This window comes from Osmerus eperlanus, chromosome 27, assembly GCF_963692335.1.
Source record: "Osmerus eperlanus chromosome 27, fOsmEpe2.1, whole genome shotgun sequence".
In the NCBI taxonomy this organism is placed as follows: Eukaryota; Metazoa; Chordata; class Actinopteri; order Osmeriformes; family Osmeridae; genus Osmerus; species Osmerus eperlanus.
Window position 1 is genome coordinate 2,222,007 of NC_085044.1, and position 16,368 is coordinate 2,238,374.

A 16,368-nucleotide genomic window follows, 5' to 3' on the forward strand; every position below is an offset into this window, starting at 1 on the left:
GGATTGCAGCTGTTGGGTAGTGTGATTTAATGCAGGGAATTCTCAGTCGATCTGGAGGTGATTCTGTGGAGACTCTGTGTTTGTTTACATGTCCTTTTAATTCAGGAAGTGGTAGAAGAGGTGCTGTCAGTGTTTTGATTGGCAGGTACGGAGACAGAGGGAAGGGAGAGAGGGAAAGGAGGGGAGATAGAGCAGGCAAAAGAGAGAGAAAGCGAGCAGGAGAGAGAGAGCGAGCAGGAGAGAGAGAGCGAGCGAGCAGGAGAGAGAGAGCGAGCAGGAGAGAGAGAGCGAGCGGGAGAGCGAGAGCGAGCAGGAGAGAGCGAGAGCGAGCAGGAGAGAGAGGGAGAGAGAAGGAGAGGGAGGGAGAGCAGAGCGAGGAGCTACAGAGACAGCTGTTCCTCCGCGTGTATGCTTCTCTTGTTTATCTTCCCCAGCAGAGAGAGAGTGAGACAGACAGAGAGACAGACAGGGAGAAAGAGAGACAGGAAGAGAGAGACAAAGAGAGAGAAACAGAGAGACAGAGAGAGAAGCTGCCTGTGTTTGGATTCGTCGAGCGTTCTGCGTGTGACTCTCACACTCTCTCCGTACAACCGCAAGGGGGGATCGTCTCTGTTGCCACGGCGCCCGGGGGTTGATGTGAAGCTGAGGTCGTCAGGGCTGCCGCTGGTTGAACCGACGCGGCGCTGGAACTACAGCCGAACGGGACGCTGTCTCTCTGTCTCCGTGTGCCGCCTCTGCCAGGCTGCGGCGCGCTCTGCGTGTTTGTGTGTTTGCTCGTGTGTGTGTGTGTGTGTGTGTGAGAGAGGATTTTATTGCTCCCCAGTAGGTCTGCCGTCCGTGTGGCGTTGTTCTGGGTTAGCGGGAGAGAGAGAAGCGTGTGTGTGTGTGATGTTAGAGGACAGTCCAGTGTGCTAGTGTTTGCTTCAGGTCCAGTCAGCAGATTCCGGAGGGGTCAGGCGCTAGATCCTCACATCTCAGTCACAGTGGAGCATTCAGAACGGAACCAAACAGAACCTCACAAGCTTGCTGTCAGAGCCTCGCGCGGGGTCAGTGACACACGCGCACACAGTTCAGCACGCGGATATCCTCTGTGATATTCAGTCTACGTCAGACTCGCGTTTCACAGGGTTCGTGTCAGCCGCTGAGGGAATTCTGTTGCTAGGAGTCGGCTATTGTTTGGGTTGTTTTGGTTGCCGGGTGATCCCCGGTGTTGTTGGCCACGCCGACCGACAGGCAGGCAGCCTTGGACGGAGACTGAGTCCGCTTGTATAGAGAGAACGCGTCTCCCATTGATAGGTCTCTCTGGGAGGCGTAGTAAAGACCCACTGGAGCGTGAAACTGTTTGAGGGAAGTGTGTGTGTGTGTGAGGGAGGGAGAGAGAGAAGTGGGAGCATCTGTGTGTGATCAACAGTGTGTGTGTGTGTGTCCGTCTGTAAGACACACGTTGTACGTGTGTGTTGAAGAGGAGAGAAGACCTGTGTGTGTGAGGACCCACGTGGGCCCATGCTGTGCCCGGCATCCTGCCTGCCCCTGCTGAGGGATCTGGCACACTGGCGCTGCCTGCTGGGGTGGCACCGCCAGCGAGGGGTGGGCAGCGCCGTGGCGGCAGGGCCGGGCCCGGGGTCAGAGGTCAGGGCCGGGGTCGGGGGCGTGACCAGACCCGTCTGCCGCGCCAGACCACAGACCGGGAGCAAGGTGAGTCGCCGTCTTCATGTGAGGTCACTTCTTGTAGTCTTATCTCTGCGGTCGTGATTTAGAAGGATGAAACGGAGGCTGTTCTCTCCTCTGGGTTGTTTTTTTCTGTTCCAGAAATGTTTCTTTGTTTACTTTTTTTTAAATCTCATGTTGATTTTTGTCGCTTATTCACAGAGGACGGTGTATTCGAGTGCCTGCATGTTTGTGTTATCCCCTTGTGTGGCCACGATGAAAGATAAGTAGGCTTATCTTTCTGACTGCGCGCTGAATATTCAGATGAAGCACCGCTGGGAACTAAGAATAGCTCTGTCGTCTCTGGTTCCAAAACGCGATGCTATCTCGCATTCTGATGTCTGTGGTGACGGCCGGGGAAGGATGAGAGGATGAGACGGAGGTAGAGAGAAAGAAGAGAAGAGGGGGAGAGTTAACGGGATGAGGGACAGGGAGAGAGAGGGAGAGAGAGAGGGGTGGGGGGAGAGAAACGTGAGTGGTTTTCAGGCAGGGACATTTGATTCCTCTAAACTAATTACCAGTCTCTTTTTGCCTGGCAATCTCATCCCCAACTTTTAGCAAGATTGCTATTGATTCTGGTAGGGGACTCGTGTGAGAGGGAGAGAGAGAGAGGCCAGTGTGACCTATCCCAGGCCGCACTGCAGAAGGCTGGAACCTGAGAAGGGGCCGCGGTTCAGCCTGGCAGCTGGATGGACGACCTGGCCACTGGATCCTCTCCTTCCACCTCTCTCCTTCCACCTCTCTTCCTCCACCCTCTCTCCCTCCACCCTCTCTCCCTCCACCCTCTTTCCCTCCACCCTCTTTCCCTCCACCCTCTTTCCCTCCACCCTCTTTCCCTCCACCCTCTCTCCCTCCACCCCTCTCCCTCCACCCCTCTCCCTCCACCCTCTCTCCCTCCACCCCTTTCCTTCCACCCCTCTCCCTCTCTCCCTCCAACCCCTCTCCCTCTGTCTTCCCGGTTGCCCAGCCATGACTTCATGCCGACTCAGAGCCATGATGTCAGCCTCTCACTGGCAGGCAAGGGAGATTACCACACCACATCTGTTACAGGACCCCTCAGCCAGCCAGCCACCCAGTTAGCAAACCAGCCAGCCAGCCACCCAGTTAGCAAACCAGCCAGCCATCCAGTTAGCAAACCAGCCAGCCCTCCAGTTAGCAAACCAGCCTGCCAGCCATGCAGTTAGCAAACCAGCCTGCCAGCCATCCAGTTAGCAAAACAGCCTGCCAGCCATCCAGTTAGCAAGCCAGCCAGCCATCCAGTTAGCAAACCAGCCAGCCATCCAGTTAGCAAACCAGTCAGCCATCCAGTTAGCAAACCAGCCAGCCATCCAGTTAGCAAAACAGCCAGCCATCCAGTTAGCAAACCAGCCAGCCATCCAGTTAGCAAACCAGCCAGCCAGCCATCCAGTAAGCGAACCAGCCAGCCATCAAGTTAGCGAACCAGCCAGCCAGCCATCCAGTTAGCAAACCAGCCAGCCAGCCATCCAGTTAGCAAACCAGCCAGCCCTCCAGTTAGCAAACCAGCCTGCCAGCCATGCAGTTAGCAAACCAGCCTGCCAGCCATCCAGTTAGCAAGCCAGCCAGCCATCCAGTTAGCAAACCAGCCAGCCATCCAGTTAGCAAACCAGCCAGCCATCCAGTTAACAAACCAACTGGCCAGCCATCCAGTTAGCAAACCAGCCAGCCAGTTAGCAAACCAACCGGCCAACCAACCAGTTAGGAACCAGTCCAGCCATCCAGGGCTCTCCAATCTCAGCAGCAGTAAGCAGGTTGGCAAGGCGCAGGGTGTCTGGGAAGACGCTGAATAATTGACAATGTGGAGAACTACTTTGAAGTGTTAAAGAGTCACCCCTCACCCTGTCTTCCTGCCCCTCCTCCCCCCACCTGGGGCCCCGGGGCTGGGGGCTGCGAGTACCCCGCCAGGGGGAGGACTTGGGCCTTTGGTCCTGGAGTTCCATTACACGCTTTTAAGGGTGTTCAGTCCAAAGATGTTAGACCGACTTACTTTGTCGGTCGTTTGGCATAAAAGCGGCGACGGAATTGCTCAAATGGAAAGGGTAAAGGAGAAGGATCTATCCAGCTGTGTTTATGTGTGTGTGTGTTTGTGTGCGTGTTTATGTGCGTGTGTGTGTTTGTGTGTTTATGTGCATGCGTACCTGGTCTTCTCTGATAACACCAGAGGTCCCTGGATGCTCCAGCATCAGTTCAATAGAACAGATCAGCAGCGCAGCTTTCATTTCAGCAGCGATCGATAGGAGGTGTCGGAGAGGCAGGGCGTGTGTTCCAGACCATTCTAAGTTTGGAGGTCCTTGAAGCCGCCGTGCCGGGAGCCAGACGCCACCGCTCGCTAGCCAGGCGCCGTTCGCTAGCCAGGCGCCGTCCGCGAGCCAGGCGCCCCTCGCTAGCCAGGCGCCGCTCGCGAGCCAGGCGCCCCTCGCTAGCCAGGCGCCGCTCGCTAGCCAGGCGCCGCTCGCTAGCCAGGCGCCGCTCGCTAGCCAGGCGCCGCTCGCTAGCCAGGCGCCGCTCGCTAGCCAGGCGCCGCTCGCTAGCCAGGCGCCGCTCGCTAGCCAGGAGCCGCTCGCTAGCCAGGAGCCGCTCGCTAGCCAGGAGCCGCTCGCTAAGGCTCAGCCAGGCTCACCCAGGCTGAGCTGCACCTCGAATGCGGAAGTAGTTTAATAATTGAGCAGCTAGACGCTGTGCCGCTCTGGGAGGTCGGGAGGCTGGTCTGGGTGGGGAGGAGGCTGGTCTGGGTGGGGAGGAGGCTGGCTGGTTGGGAGGCTGGTCTGGGTGGGGAGGAGGCTGGCTGGGTGGGGAGGAGGCTGGCTGGTTGGTTGGGAGGCTTGTCTGGGTGGGGAGGAGGCTGGCTGGTTGGGAGGCTGGTCTGGGTGGGGAGGAGGCTGGTCTGGGTGGGGAGGAGGCTGGCTGGTTGGTTGGGAGGCTGGTCTGGGTGGGGAGGAGGCTGGTCTGGGTGGGGAGGAGGCTGGCTGGGTGGGGAGGAGGCTGGCTGGTTGGGAGGCTGGTCTGGGTGGGGAGGAGGCTGGTCTGGGTGGGGAGGAGGCTGGCTGGTTGGGAGGCTGGTCTGGGTGGGGAGGAGGCTGGTCTGGGTGGGGAGGAGGCTGGCTGGTTGGGAGGCTGGTCTGGGTGGGGAGGAGGCTGGCTGGGTGGGAGGCTGGTCTGGGTCGGGAGGAGGCTGGGAGGCTGGTCTGGGTGGGGAGGAGGCTGGCTGGTTGGGAGGCTGGTCTGGGTGGGGAGGAGGCTGGCTGGTTGGGAGGCTGGTCTGGGTGGGGAGGAGGCTGGGAGGCTGGTCTGGGTGGGGAGGAGGCTGGCTGGTTGGGAGGCTGGTCTGGGTGGGGAGGAAGCTGGTGCCCAACCCCTGCCCTAGCCTCTTGTCTCAGCCTTTTGCCTCAGCCTCTGCCCTAGCGTCTTGCCTCAGCCTCTTGCCTCAGTCTCAGTATCTATCTCTGCCCTGTCCCAGACACAGAAAGAGAATTCTTTCGTTCTTCTTCCAGCAGGCCTCCGGGGCCCAGGCACAGGCCAGATTAGAAATTGTAATTAAAGGAACAGAGGAGGCAGAAAAGGGCACATTCTGCCACCGGCCAATCTGGGCGCTTTTGTGAGTGTCGAGGGATCAACCAACAAAAGCAGTTTTGGTTTTCACTCTCGGTTTCAACTGAGAGCCAGATTGATTTTTTTAATTGTGTGGGTGAGCAGGGGTGCTTTTGTGAGCGGTTGTGTGTGTGTGTGTTGAGGGTGTGTGTGTGTGTGTGTGTGTGTGTGTGTGTGTGCGTGCGTGCGTGCGCTGAGCTGCATCATTGACACATATAAAAGTCTAGTTAACATGCGTTGTGGCCTAGCTATGCTTCCCAGGGGGCTACTCATACTGGATTGAGCCCCATAGGACTGCAGGATAGCACTCACACACACACACTCACACACACACACAGGCTGAACCGTAGCATATTTATTTTTTATTTACCCAGGCAAAGATCATTAAGAACAAATTCTTATTTCCAGTGATGGCCTGACAAAAAGAACAAGCTTTTTGAGGAAGAGGGCAAGGGGGCTAAGGAGAAAAAATCAGGTTAAAAAGCACAAGGGCACACAACCACAGCAAAACAGACATACAGAAAAAAGCACAAAAGCAACAACAAAAAACAAGCAGGTTAAACAAAGCAGGGCTTTAATAACATAGGGAGTCAGGGGGGATAACAATGTTAAAAGCACAGAGCAAGACAGAGATTATTTACAACAACCACAATCAAGACACAGACTGACACTGGCAGGTATGAACAAAGGATACAGGCAGGAGAGAAAGCAAAGCAGGCAACATAAGTACAACACACAAAAGACAAACCATGGGGATGAATAGACAACAAGATACTGAGGGGAGGGGTTAAAAGGTGTGAAAGAATTTACAGGGTTCAGTGAGGATGCGTGAAATGGTTTCTTTTGAAGGCGGGATGGAAATTAATTTGTCCAGTTTGAGGTGTTTTTGCAGGGCATTCCAGTCAGAGGCGGCAGCGGACTGAAATGATGCAAGACCGAGGGGTCGATTTAAGTTTGGGAATTTTTAACTGGATATAGAGAGAGGACCGGGTGTTGTGTGTGACAGGAAGAGGATGCAGCAGGTGAGACAGGTAGGGGGGTGTCCGGTGAAGAAGGGTCTTGTAGATGAGGGTAAGCCAGTGAATATTACGACGGGTGTGAAGTGAGGGCCAGTTGACCAGGGAGTAAAGAGTACAGAGGTGCGTGTGGAAAGGGGTGTTTGTGGCAAAGCGGATAGCAGAGTGATAGAGAGTGTCGAGTTTTAAGAGCGTGCCCTTACATGCAGATCTGTATATTGTGTCACCGAAACCTAGTGTGGGGAGAATGGTCATTTTGATGAGGGTGAGTTTAGCGGAAGAGGTGAAGGAGAGACGATTTCTGTAGAGGAACCCCAATTTGACCTTGATCTTGGACTGTAGCTTAGAGATATGGTGAGAGAAGGATAGTGTACAGTCTAACCAGATGCCCAAGTATTTGTAGGTGGAAACGTGCTCCAGGGTAGCTCCCTCACAGGTGGTGATGTGTAATGGTAAAGGGGAGGGGGCACCCACCACATGGTCTTAGTCTTGGATGTATTTAATGACAGTTTTAATTGAGAGAAGGCGTTTTTGTACCTGGAGGAAGCTGTCCTGGAGTGTGGATTGAGCAGTGGCAAGGGAAGGACCAGAGGCATAGAGGATTGTGTCGTCAGCGGAGAGGTGACTGAGTGAGTTACCGGCAGCTAGGGGTATGTTGTTGATGTAAATGGAGAACTGTGTTGGACCCAGTATAGAACCTTGAGGGACACCCTTGATGACTGGGAGAGGGTGTGAGAGAGAGTTGTCAAACCGTACGCACTGCACCCGTGTTCTCTGATGTAAAACAGGGTTTTGAGATTCAAAGACAGAGGCAGACTTCATGAAATGGCCATTAAAGGTATCTGCCATAGCATTCTTGTCTGTGATGACAAGATCATTCACTTTGAGTGTTAGAGGCAGGAATGAGGGCTTGTTCTCCAGCATAGCAGATGTTTTTGAGTGGACGTACAGTACCAGTCAAAAGTTTGGACACATTTTCCCATTCCATGTGTCCAAACTTTTGACTGGTACTGTATACGAGAGAATGTGTCCCCCTTGGTGTTGCTTGTCCCATGTGACCCATCATGTGACGTGGACGAGTCACGTTAGCCTGGTAGGCCAGTGTGGCTTAGAAAAACACATTGCAATTTAATTAAGATCTCTCTGTTAGATTGAAATGGCAGCCCCCCCTTTCCCAAAACACCTTGAGTCTTGACCACACACACAGCGTTTAGGAGGGAGGGAGAGGGTTGGGGGGTGGGAAGGGTTGGGGGGGGGGAAGGGGGGGGGGGTGGTTGGTTTTTATCAGCAGCACCTTGCACACAGGATTACTGACCCAAATCCTTTCATTCACACATTAATAAAGGTGGATAACTCTCTCCATAGAGACCCAGGAGGCGGGGGGACGAGGTGTGTGTGTGTGTGTGTGAGAGACTGATGTATTTATACGTGCCCATATGTGAGTGTTTGTGCATGCGCATGTGTGTGTGTGTGAGAGTGTGTGTGTGTGAGAGTGTGTGTGTGTGAGAGTGTGTGTGTGGTGCTGGGCTGTCCAGGAGAACGGTCTGGACGTTAGATTTCTCACTAAATCGGTCTGATGTTCTTACCTGGTGTTTGGGCAGAACGACCGCAGAGTCTGGGTGACCGGCGGAGGGTGATTACGGTCAGCCTAACCCTGGTTGTCAAGCCTTTCCTGATAACACAGTGAGACGGTCTTGACGACGGGCTTTTATGAAAGAAACGTGACCTTCACTTCAAGGTTCAAAAAGCTTAAGTCGAAATCTATTAGCATATTTCTTCCTGTAGTATGGATGAAGTAAAGAAATGTCAACTCTATACATATAATAGAACATCACCTCCATGTAAAAATATATATAACCTCTATAAAATATATATAACCTCTATAAAATATATATAACCTCTCTTTCCTTGTCTCTCTCATTCCTTTTCCCCTTCCCATTCTCTATCTCTTTCATTCTCTCTCTCTCTTTCTCATTCCTTCTCTCTCTTTCCTTCTTTCTCTCTCTGTCTCTCCCTCCCTCCCTCCCTGCCCACACACACACCTCCCCAGGGTGTGTGTGGGCGTCTGACCGGGAGCGGAGGCATCACCCTGGTAATGATCCTGCGTGTCCCCCGGGCTCGTCCTCCAGGAGCAGAGCAGACCTCCCGCTTTGCTCCTCATACACCATTAACCACCCAGGTCTGCCCCCGGAACCCTCCGGAACACGGCGGGGGGGGGGGGGCTGGCTGTCTATAGGTGATGTTACACTAGATTAGGCTGGAGGGGGACAGAGGTGTGGATGACTGACAGACAGGGGAGGAAGGAGGGAAAGGGGGAGGGAGGGAATTGGTGATGGAGTGAGGGAGGGGGAGAGGGGGAGAGTAGGAGATGTCATTAAGGGGGTTTAGAGAAATGAATAGAGAGTATAGTGTACCGAAGGTGATGAAAGAGAGGAGGAGACCAAGTAGAGAGAGCGAGAGAGAGAGTTGCAGTATGACCTTCATTGATATTCCCTGTCTGAGACAATCAAGGAGAAAGCCCTGTGCTTGAGCCCTGCAATCTGTCTGCTTGATTTAGTCTCTAAAGCACCTTCATCTCAGAGAAGCTGCAAACACAAGCATAATAGGAGTGTTATTATAAACACGCGCACGTGAGCGCTCCCCTTTCACACTTGTGCTGCCGTCCAATTTTCACACTCGCTATGGGGTTTACACGCCTGCGCTCCCGTCCTCCCCGTAACCTAGTAACACGTATGTCGTTGTTTTGGTGAGTGACTTTGGTTGGAGGGCACTTGCTTGTGGCTGCTAACTGGTGATATTACAAATCTCATGGGTCTTGATATTAGCATTCCTTTTTATCGCGATCCTCTCCCCCCCCATCCCTTCTCCCCCCCCCTCTCATTTCATCTACCACTCCTCCTATCTTTCATATGCCCTCCCTCTCTCTCTCTCTCTTTCCTCCTCCTCTTCCTCAGTTGTTCTTGGTCCCTCTCCTCCGCACTCCTTTTCTCCTTCTCTCAATTTCTCTCTCGTTTCCTATCCCTTTCTGATTTGACCTCGAGCCTCTCCAGTTCCTCTGCAGCCCATTATCTCCTTTTATCTCCGTTCTCCATTCCTGGCTTTTAATCTCACCTGTCATTTGTCTCCTTTTTTTCCTTTTTCACTCAGTACGGGTGACGACTCCATCAACTTTCAGCTGGGAAGATGAAAGTAATGTGATGATAATATGTAATAACACCAATTTTCTCTATCTCTCTCTCTCCCATCTTCGATATCCCATCTCTCTCTCCCATCCTTCTCTCTCTCTCTCATCCTCTCTATCTCTCACCCCCTCATTCCCATCCTTCTTCCTCCGCCTCTCCGTCCCCTCCAGTACGCCTCCGCCGGCTGCCTGCTCTCCCTCCACCACAGCGAAAAGCCGGAGCACGAGGAGGTGTGCGAGTTCCGCCCCTACACCTGCCCTTGCCCGGGCGCCTCCTGCAAGTGGCAGGGCTCCCTGGACGCTGTCATGCCCCACCTGATGCACGCCCACAAGTCCATCACCACCCTGCAGGGCGAGGACATCGTGTTCCTGGCCACGGACATCAACCTGCCGGGCGCCGTGGACTGGGTGATGATGCAGAGCTGCTTCGGGCATCACTTCATGCTGGTGCTGGAGAAGCAGGAGAAGTTCGAGGGCCACCAGCAGTTCTTCGCCGTGGTGCTTCTCATCGGCACGCGCAAGCAGGCCGAGAACTTCGCCTACCGGCTGGAGCTGAACGGGAACCGGCGGCGCCTGACCTGGGAGGCCACGCCGCGCTCCATCCACGACGGTGTCGCGGCCGCCATCATGAACAGCGACTGTTTGGTGTTCGACACCTCCATCGCGCACCTGTTCGCCGACAACGGCAACCTGGGGATCAACGTCACCATTTCCATGTGCTGAGGGGTGTGAACGCACACACACACTCGGCGCACGCACACACACACACAATACTTTCTGGAACACACACACACACGCTCTGGAAATGCTCTCGGTCTTATTATGGTGGGACAGACTGCTGTCTTGTGTTGAATGCCCCTCCCTACCTCACACACACACGCATGCACACACACTCATACACACACAAGGGGCAGAGACCGGCGTACTGATGTCTTCACAAAGCAGTAGAGGGTTATGAATGAGGGATGAGGTGAAAAGGGTGCGCGTGTGTGTGGCAAGGGAGTGTGGGCACTTCGAGAGTCTCCATGTGGTGGACTTGATTGACTTCATTAACGCCCAATCCCTGCTCTTCTCCAAGTCCAACTTCCCGCCCAATAGCCCCTCCACCGCCCAGCCAGCCAATGCCAGGCCAGGATGCAGGGGGAGTCTGGTCACGGTGACTTCTCCCTACGGAACCTCACCACAGCCAATCGTGTTTCAGCAAACTGTTCTGTTGACCAATCAAAGGCTTCTGAAGCGCTTGTTCGCGTCTAGGAAGCCAGTAGTCTTCCTGTCAAGCTTGCTCGTTTATATCTCTCCCCAGACTGTTTTCTACATGTGACCACAGAAGCATGATGACGATGATGATGATGATGATTACGACACATGAAGCAGTCTGATTGTAAGGTGTCTGTCTAGCGTCATAAACCTGAACTAAAGTCGTTAAGGTGACATAATGCTGCCATAAACTTGATATGAAACCTGTCCGAGCGCTGTACTGCATAATGCTATGTTTAACCATAACCAGAATATAATGGGGTTATGTACCACAGAGACCACTAATTATTGCGCGTTATTAAAACTCCCTAATAATTGACAGGTGTCAAGTCTTGTTTAACATGGCATTATGTAGCCTTGTGGATGTGTGTGTGTGTGTGTTGCTGTGTTTTTGTGCACAGGAAGGGCATCAATAACACTTGAATGTTCGTGTGAATATGAAGGTTAAGTCAGCAGTTGTGAAGCTATGTTTGGTAGCTGACTCTTAACAAGTAACACAAGACTTGTGTCTTGTGTTACTTGTGTCTTTAAACTGCATCTCCTTTTAACAACACTGTGGAGCTGTTTCTGCAAAAGGCAGATGTGTGTGTGTTGTACATATACACGCACACACACACACACACGGTACTTTATTTGAGTCATTAGATCTACTCAAACAGTTCCATCAGATGTGTTTCCGTAGAATCCGGAATCTTCTCAAGACTCCGGAATCTTCTCAAGACTCCGATGTGGAGGGTTCTTCTTGGTCGGTCAGCCTTCTACAGCCGTACTGCTCTTGTGTTGAACCCTTCTGGTCATCTGCCATCACCCCCAGGTGCTGGTGTTGGTGCTGCCCAGGGTGTGCAGAGGACAGCTGGGCCAGGCGCACCCGGAAACCTGCTTATCTTGGGGGATATTGGGCGTATCCATCTTGGATGAGAGTGGGACGTTGAGTGTAGCTTCTAAATCGCCTCTGGATCAGTGGTGTCTGGAGTCTATGAGGCTCTTAATAGACATGGCCCATCGCCATAGTGAATGGCCTCAGGAGGCATCCCATAATGCTCCATCTAACAAACCATCCGAACGACCCAATGGAGGAACCCATCGAATCACCATGACAACATACCTCTCATGACGACAACAACGGACATGTCTGTTGCCCCATTGGAACGCTGGTGTTCCACTGGGGCCCTGCAGTCTACCCACAATCCCCCCTGTTTGCCCACAATCCACTCTGCCTCCGAACCCATCACCTCGCTACTCCGTTCTGTCTTTCTTATAAATATTGAAGATTTTATGTTTAATCTTATATTTTCTACATAAAAAAGATAGGAAAAAAAACTTTGAAAAAAACTTGTAGAGAAAGTCGATGTTTTCAGTTGTTGTGTAACGTCTGTGCTAAGTTGCTGCGTTGTAAAGAGGCGTCAAGGTTACTTTAGCATTTTAATGTGTTGCTGCTAACTGATATATTCTCCATTAGCCTAGATTACACATCATATTCTTGTCCAGATCACATAATCCATGTTTTACAGGAATAATGCCTTTTTGAACTTGATAATATAAATCTAACACCCATAATATTTTTTATCTCCTACAAGTGTTAACACCTAGTGATCACCGTTCTGTATGACGTGTCTGATTGTCAGAACACCGAGTAGGAACACAGGTGAACGTTCTCTCATACCTGTCATGTCGGCCTATGTCAAAGCAGTAGGCCTATTCCATAACTCTAGGCCTACAGTAATTTCTGTGGAAACACATGACTACCTGTTACATAGGCCTACACCATTTAATCCGTAGGCTATCTTTTATACCAATCGACAATTATTAAGTTAAACCGGATCCTGTGATGGTTTCTACAGCAGAAACAGGGGCAACCTCGTTTTTCAGACGACAAAAAATACTGTCTTTTGCGAACTATTGTCAACTGCCTGAAAGCCATAATGTAATATCTGCATAGCCTATTTGTTGAATCCAGAGAAGAAGACCTTAGTTTGTGATCAGAGCTGACTGTATGTTGCAGATACATCTCTAATTTCTGTTGAAGGAAATTTCTGTTGTGATTGACAGCGGTGTTTAAATAATGGATCTTCTGAGGATTTATTTTAATTTTTGTAATGTAACGTGATCATAAAACCTTGTGGTTTGGAGGGCGGGCGTGTTTTTGAAAAGACTATCCCTGAGTTTTAACAAGTCCTTCTATCTGACTGTAGTGCACATAGCCGGTCCACACAATACTTTCCAACCGGTTTTTGGGGAGCCTAAAGCTGGTGCTGGGGACAAGGGACAGCTCACCTTTCAGTCCCGCTACCCCTCCCCAGCCTCGAGGGATGAGTCCGTTTTAACCCCACACAGATAGCATACAGATACCACCATCATCCAGTGGAGTAACCTACAAAATGGCGTGTTGTAGGCTCTTCCTCCAGCTTGACACTGGGATAAACGCAATCAATGACATTTACCACGTTCAAATGCCAGCGGTCGTCTCATTCAAACTCGTAACCCATCTTATCGGAAGTTCAAACGGTTTTTTTGGCCCCCCGAGGCTAATAATCATACACAGTATTTTATATACGCTACCGCTTTTATGTCTGACATGTTAATTTATTCATGGGATTTGTTTCCGTAGCGACGCTACACTGTTAATGTCGCTTTTCAAAAAGAATGCTGCAGGTCAAATTGTGGAGATTAAATCAGTTGACTTGCAACCCTGTTGATCAGGTCTCAGTTTGTACATATGGTTCACTGTTCAGTTCTTTATCTTAAATATTAAGCCTGTTCGTTGGTTCTTAATTGAAATTACAAATTGTGTATTGTTCTTTTGGACGGTAAATGTTGTTTCTCTGGCTGGTGTTTCTTTTCTTTTAACCCAAAGTTATTTCTTTATTTTTGGAGAATAGCGAGCTTCCCATATTTACTATTTTGATCTCTGTATCCACTGAAATCCAACTGAAATAAAATAAAATTAAAAATATTTCCGCTGAGTCACACTCACTCCATGTTGTTTACAAAAGCAAATACATTTTATTTACAGGAAAAAAAAAATGGTTACAGCGGTAGAGGTAGGCCTACATTTCCAACATGACGACAAGTCCAACTGAAATCCAGCTTTCATTAGTCCTGCTCGAAGCATGTGACTTTCAAGTCGTTGTCTTGGAAACAGAGACAGTTCTGCATGCTCGTCACACTGGGTTTTCATATCAGCGGTTATCACAGCCAGCAGAAAACGGCAGAGAGGCGAACAAAAGAATCTGTGACTTGGTATTTTTAGCAAGCGTCGACTTTCAGTCGCCTGCCAAGCGAGTCTTAGAAGGGGACTTTTTCTTGAAGTTAGGTCAGTCTTTTTAGGCGACAGGTTCACCTCAGTGTCTCCTGTGTTCACTCTCTCGACTGCCCCCCTCCTTGTGTTTGTTGTATCTGTCACCATCTCGATTTCTGTCGTTGTCTCTCTCTTTACTCCTATCTCGATCCATCCCTCTACTCCTATCGCTAACTCTCTCTCTCTCTCTGTTTCTATCCAAGTCTCTCTCTCTCTCCCTCGGTCTTTCCCTCTCCCGGTCGCCGCTCTCTCTCGGCGGAACGTCCGACCCCTCTCGTTCTTCCCTGCCCGTTCTCCAGCTGTCCCGGTTCCTTACCCCTCCCTCCCACTTCCTGTCCCCTACCCCGTCTCTCCACCCCTCCTCCTCCTTCCTCTCTCTGTTCCCGTCCCGCTGGTCTCCGTGGCGATGGCGGAACGCCGCGTCCTCCCGGGGGCTGCGGAACTGGGAGCCGCGGTGCTCTGGCGCCCCCCGCTGGTCGTACTTGTCGTAGGCCTCATCCTCCTTCTCCTGCTTGACCCTGACGGGAGCAGACTCCTGAGGGTGCCTCTCCTTCTGCTCCTCCTTCAGGACCTTTTTCTTCTTCTTCTCCTTCTTCTCTTTCTTCTTCTTCTTCTTCTCTTTCTTATCTGAGGGAGAGTCAACTCGGAGTCAGACGAGCAATTGTTTACCGTTACCAAAAAAAAAAACGTTAAAAAAAACTGTAAAATTGTATTTTAATCGAATCCTCTTCCTCCTCTCCCGTTACCTTTCTTGGCCTTCTTCACAGAGACGGCGTACTCTTCCTCCTCCTCTTCTTCCTCTTCCTCAGAGGACGAAGGGTCCGGCATCTTGGGGGCACATCCCTCCTCCCTCAGACGCTTGGTGATGTCATCGAGGTCCTCGTTGTCTTTGGGGGGGCGGTAGTTCATCACATGGTCCACACGGATGGTTCTCCCTTTAATCTGGACGGACAGACAAGCAGGCAGACAGGCACAGACCACAACCAGTGAGTCTCCTACTGTATTAAGTTCAATCTCCAGCCCAAACACTACCACAAAACACTTAAGTATAGTCATTTTACTAGGCCTAAATTGACAGACACCGAAAATAAATACAAATGTCAAGGTGCAACGAATGGCAGGTTAGTTAGAGACTAACCTTAATCCCGTTTAAATTGTCAACAGCCAAGATGGTGCTTCTCTGGTCCTCGTAGCAGATGAAACAGAAGCCTTTGGATTTGCCTGTCTTTTTATCACGTACCAGGTTGATGTTGGCCATCTCCCCATATCTGTCAGCAACACACAGATTAGAAACACACAGATTAGAAAACGGGATTACACTCCTGGTTGTATTTTCAAAGGTGGATGTTTTGGTTCTGGGTGCTAAATTGAACGGTATGGAGAGAGACAGAGGTCAATGGGTTGAAAACTCCTACTCACTGTGAGAACACACAGATAATGTCACCCTCCGTGAGTTCATACGGAAACCCTCCTGAAAGTTAAATAAGAAACAACAAATTACAACTATATACTTAGTAGGACATTCTTACAGCAAAACATGGCTGCCACCGCTTGGCCAGTATGAAATTAAAAGTACATCTTACCGACGAATATCCAGGCGCTGTCTTTATACTCTGAGTGCCAGGACACAGTCTCTTTAATCCCTAAATTCGCTTCTCTCTCATTCAGCTCATTGATCAACTTCACCTTGGTTAGTGGACTGAAGGGAGGAGAGACAGTGAATTTAAGCAACTGAAAGATCCTGTTCGCATTCGTAACACGGTATGGCGTTTGCCCTCAGTACTCTAATAAATTAATTGTCCGTTTGTGTAACATCAGACCTAAAAAGTTTGAATGTGACAGGAATTAACATTTGCTGGATTTTTCATTGTCACGTAGCTGCATTACATAGTTGTATTAAGTCCTGCATGACGTACATTTTTTACGAGCTACAATAGCACGCTACTGTTATTGAATATCTCTTTCGCTCTTTGCTCTGTCCCAGCTCTAGCTATGTTAGACACTAGCTACTACTATGTATATTGCGCAAGAGATTAAAGACCATCTTGCAAATACAATCAATGGAAAATATGTACCGCATTTTGTGTACAAATCTAAACTACTTACTTCATGGTGAAGTTGAAACAGTCGTTATCGCTCGTTGCCCTGACAAGATGGACACATTTCCGTATCCGATGGGTCAGGTTTGCGCAGTGGTTTCTGGGAGTTGAAGTTTCAAATGGTGAAAAGACTACTCGTAACATAGTTGTTGGGATTAATATGGAAGCAAATCAGTGACATGTTTGAATTAAAAAAAAGCATAG

The 16,368-nt window shown here is 50.7% G+C and overlaps 2 protein-coding genes across 3 annotated transcripts in view; one reads left to right on the forward strand and one right to left on the reverse strand.

The window, feature by feature from the left end:
- siah2l (seven in absentia homolog 2 (Drosophila)-like) overlaps window positions 1–13,722 on the forward strand; it is a 19,518-nt gene extending 5,796 nt beyond the window's left edge. Inside the window, exons 1-2 of one of the 2 annotated variants that reach the window (XM_062453629.1) lie at window positions 341–1,695; window positions 9,682–13,722. In XM_062453629.1, coding sequence (XP_062309613.1) covers window positions 1,504–1,695; window positions 9,682–10,233 — 744 coding nt within the window. In that variant the 5' untranslated portion in view covers window positions 341–1,503 and the 3' untranslated portion in view covers window positions 10,234–13,722. Of the gene's footprint in view, window positions 1–340; window positions 1,696–9,681 lie in introns of those variants that run through there. The other variant, XM_062453627.1, reaches the window with a different exon arrangement.
- A 25-nt stretch (window positions 13,723–13,747) lies between these two features.
- On the reverse strand, window positions 13,748–16,310 carry rbmx2 (RNA binding motif protein X-linked 2). Its single transcript, XM_062453626.1, has 6 exons — window positions 16,172–16,310; window positions 15,649–15,764; window positions 15,485–15,536; window positions 15,204–15,333; window positions 14,812–15,007; window positions 13,748–14,692 (listed from the first exon to the last, which is right to left on the reverse strand). Exons 1-6 carry the CDS (start codon window positions 16,306–16,308, stop codon window positions 14,109–14,111), a joined length of 1,215 nt encoding a protein of 404 aa, XP_062309610.1. The 5' UTR covers window positions 16,309–16,310; the 3' UTR covers window positions 13,748–14,108.
- Window positions 16,311–16,368: the final 58 nt, after the last annotated feature.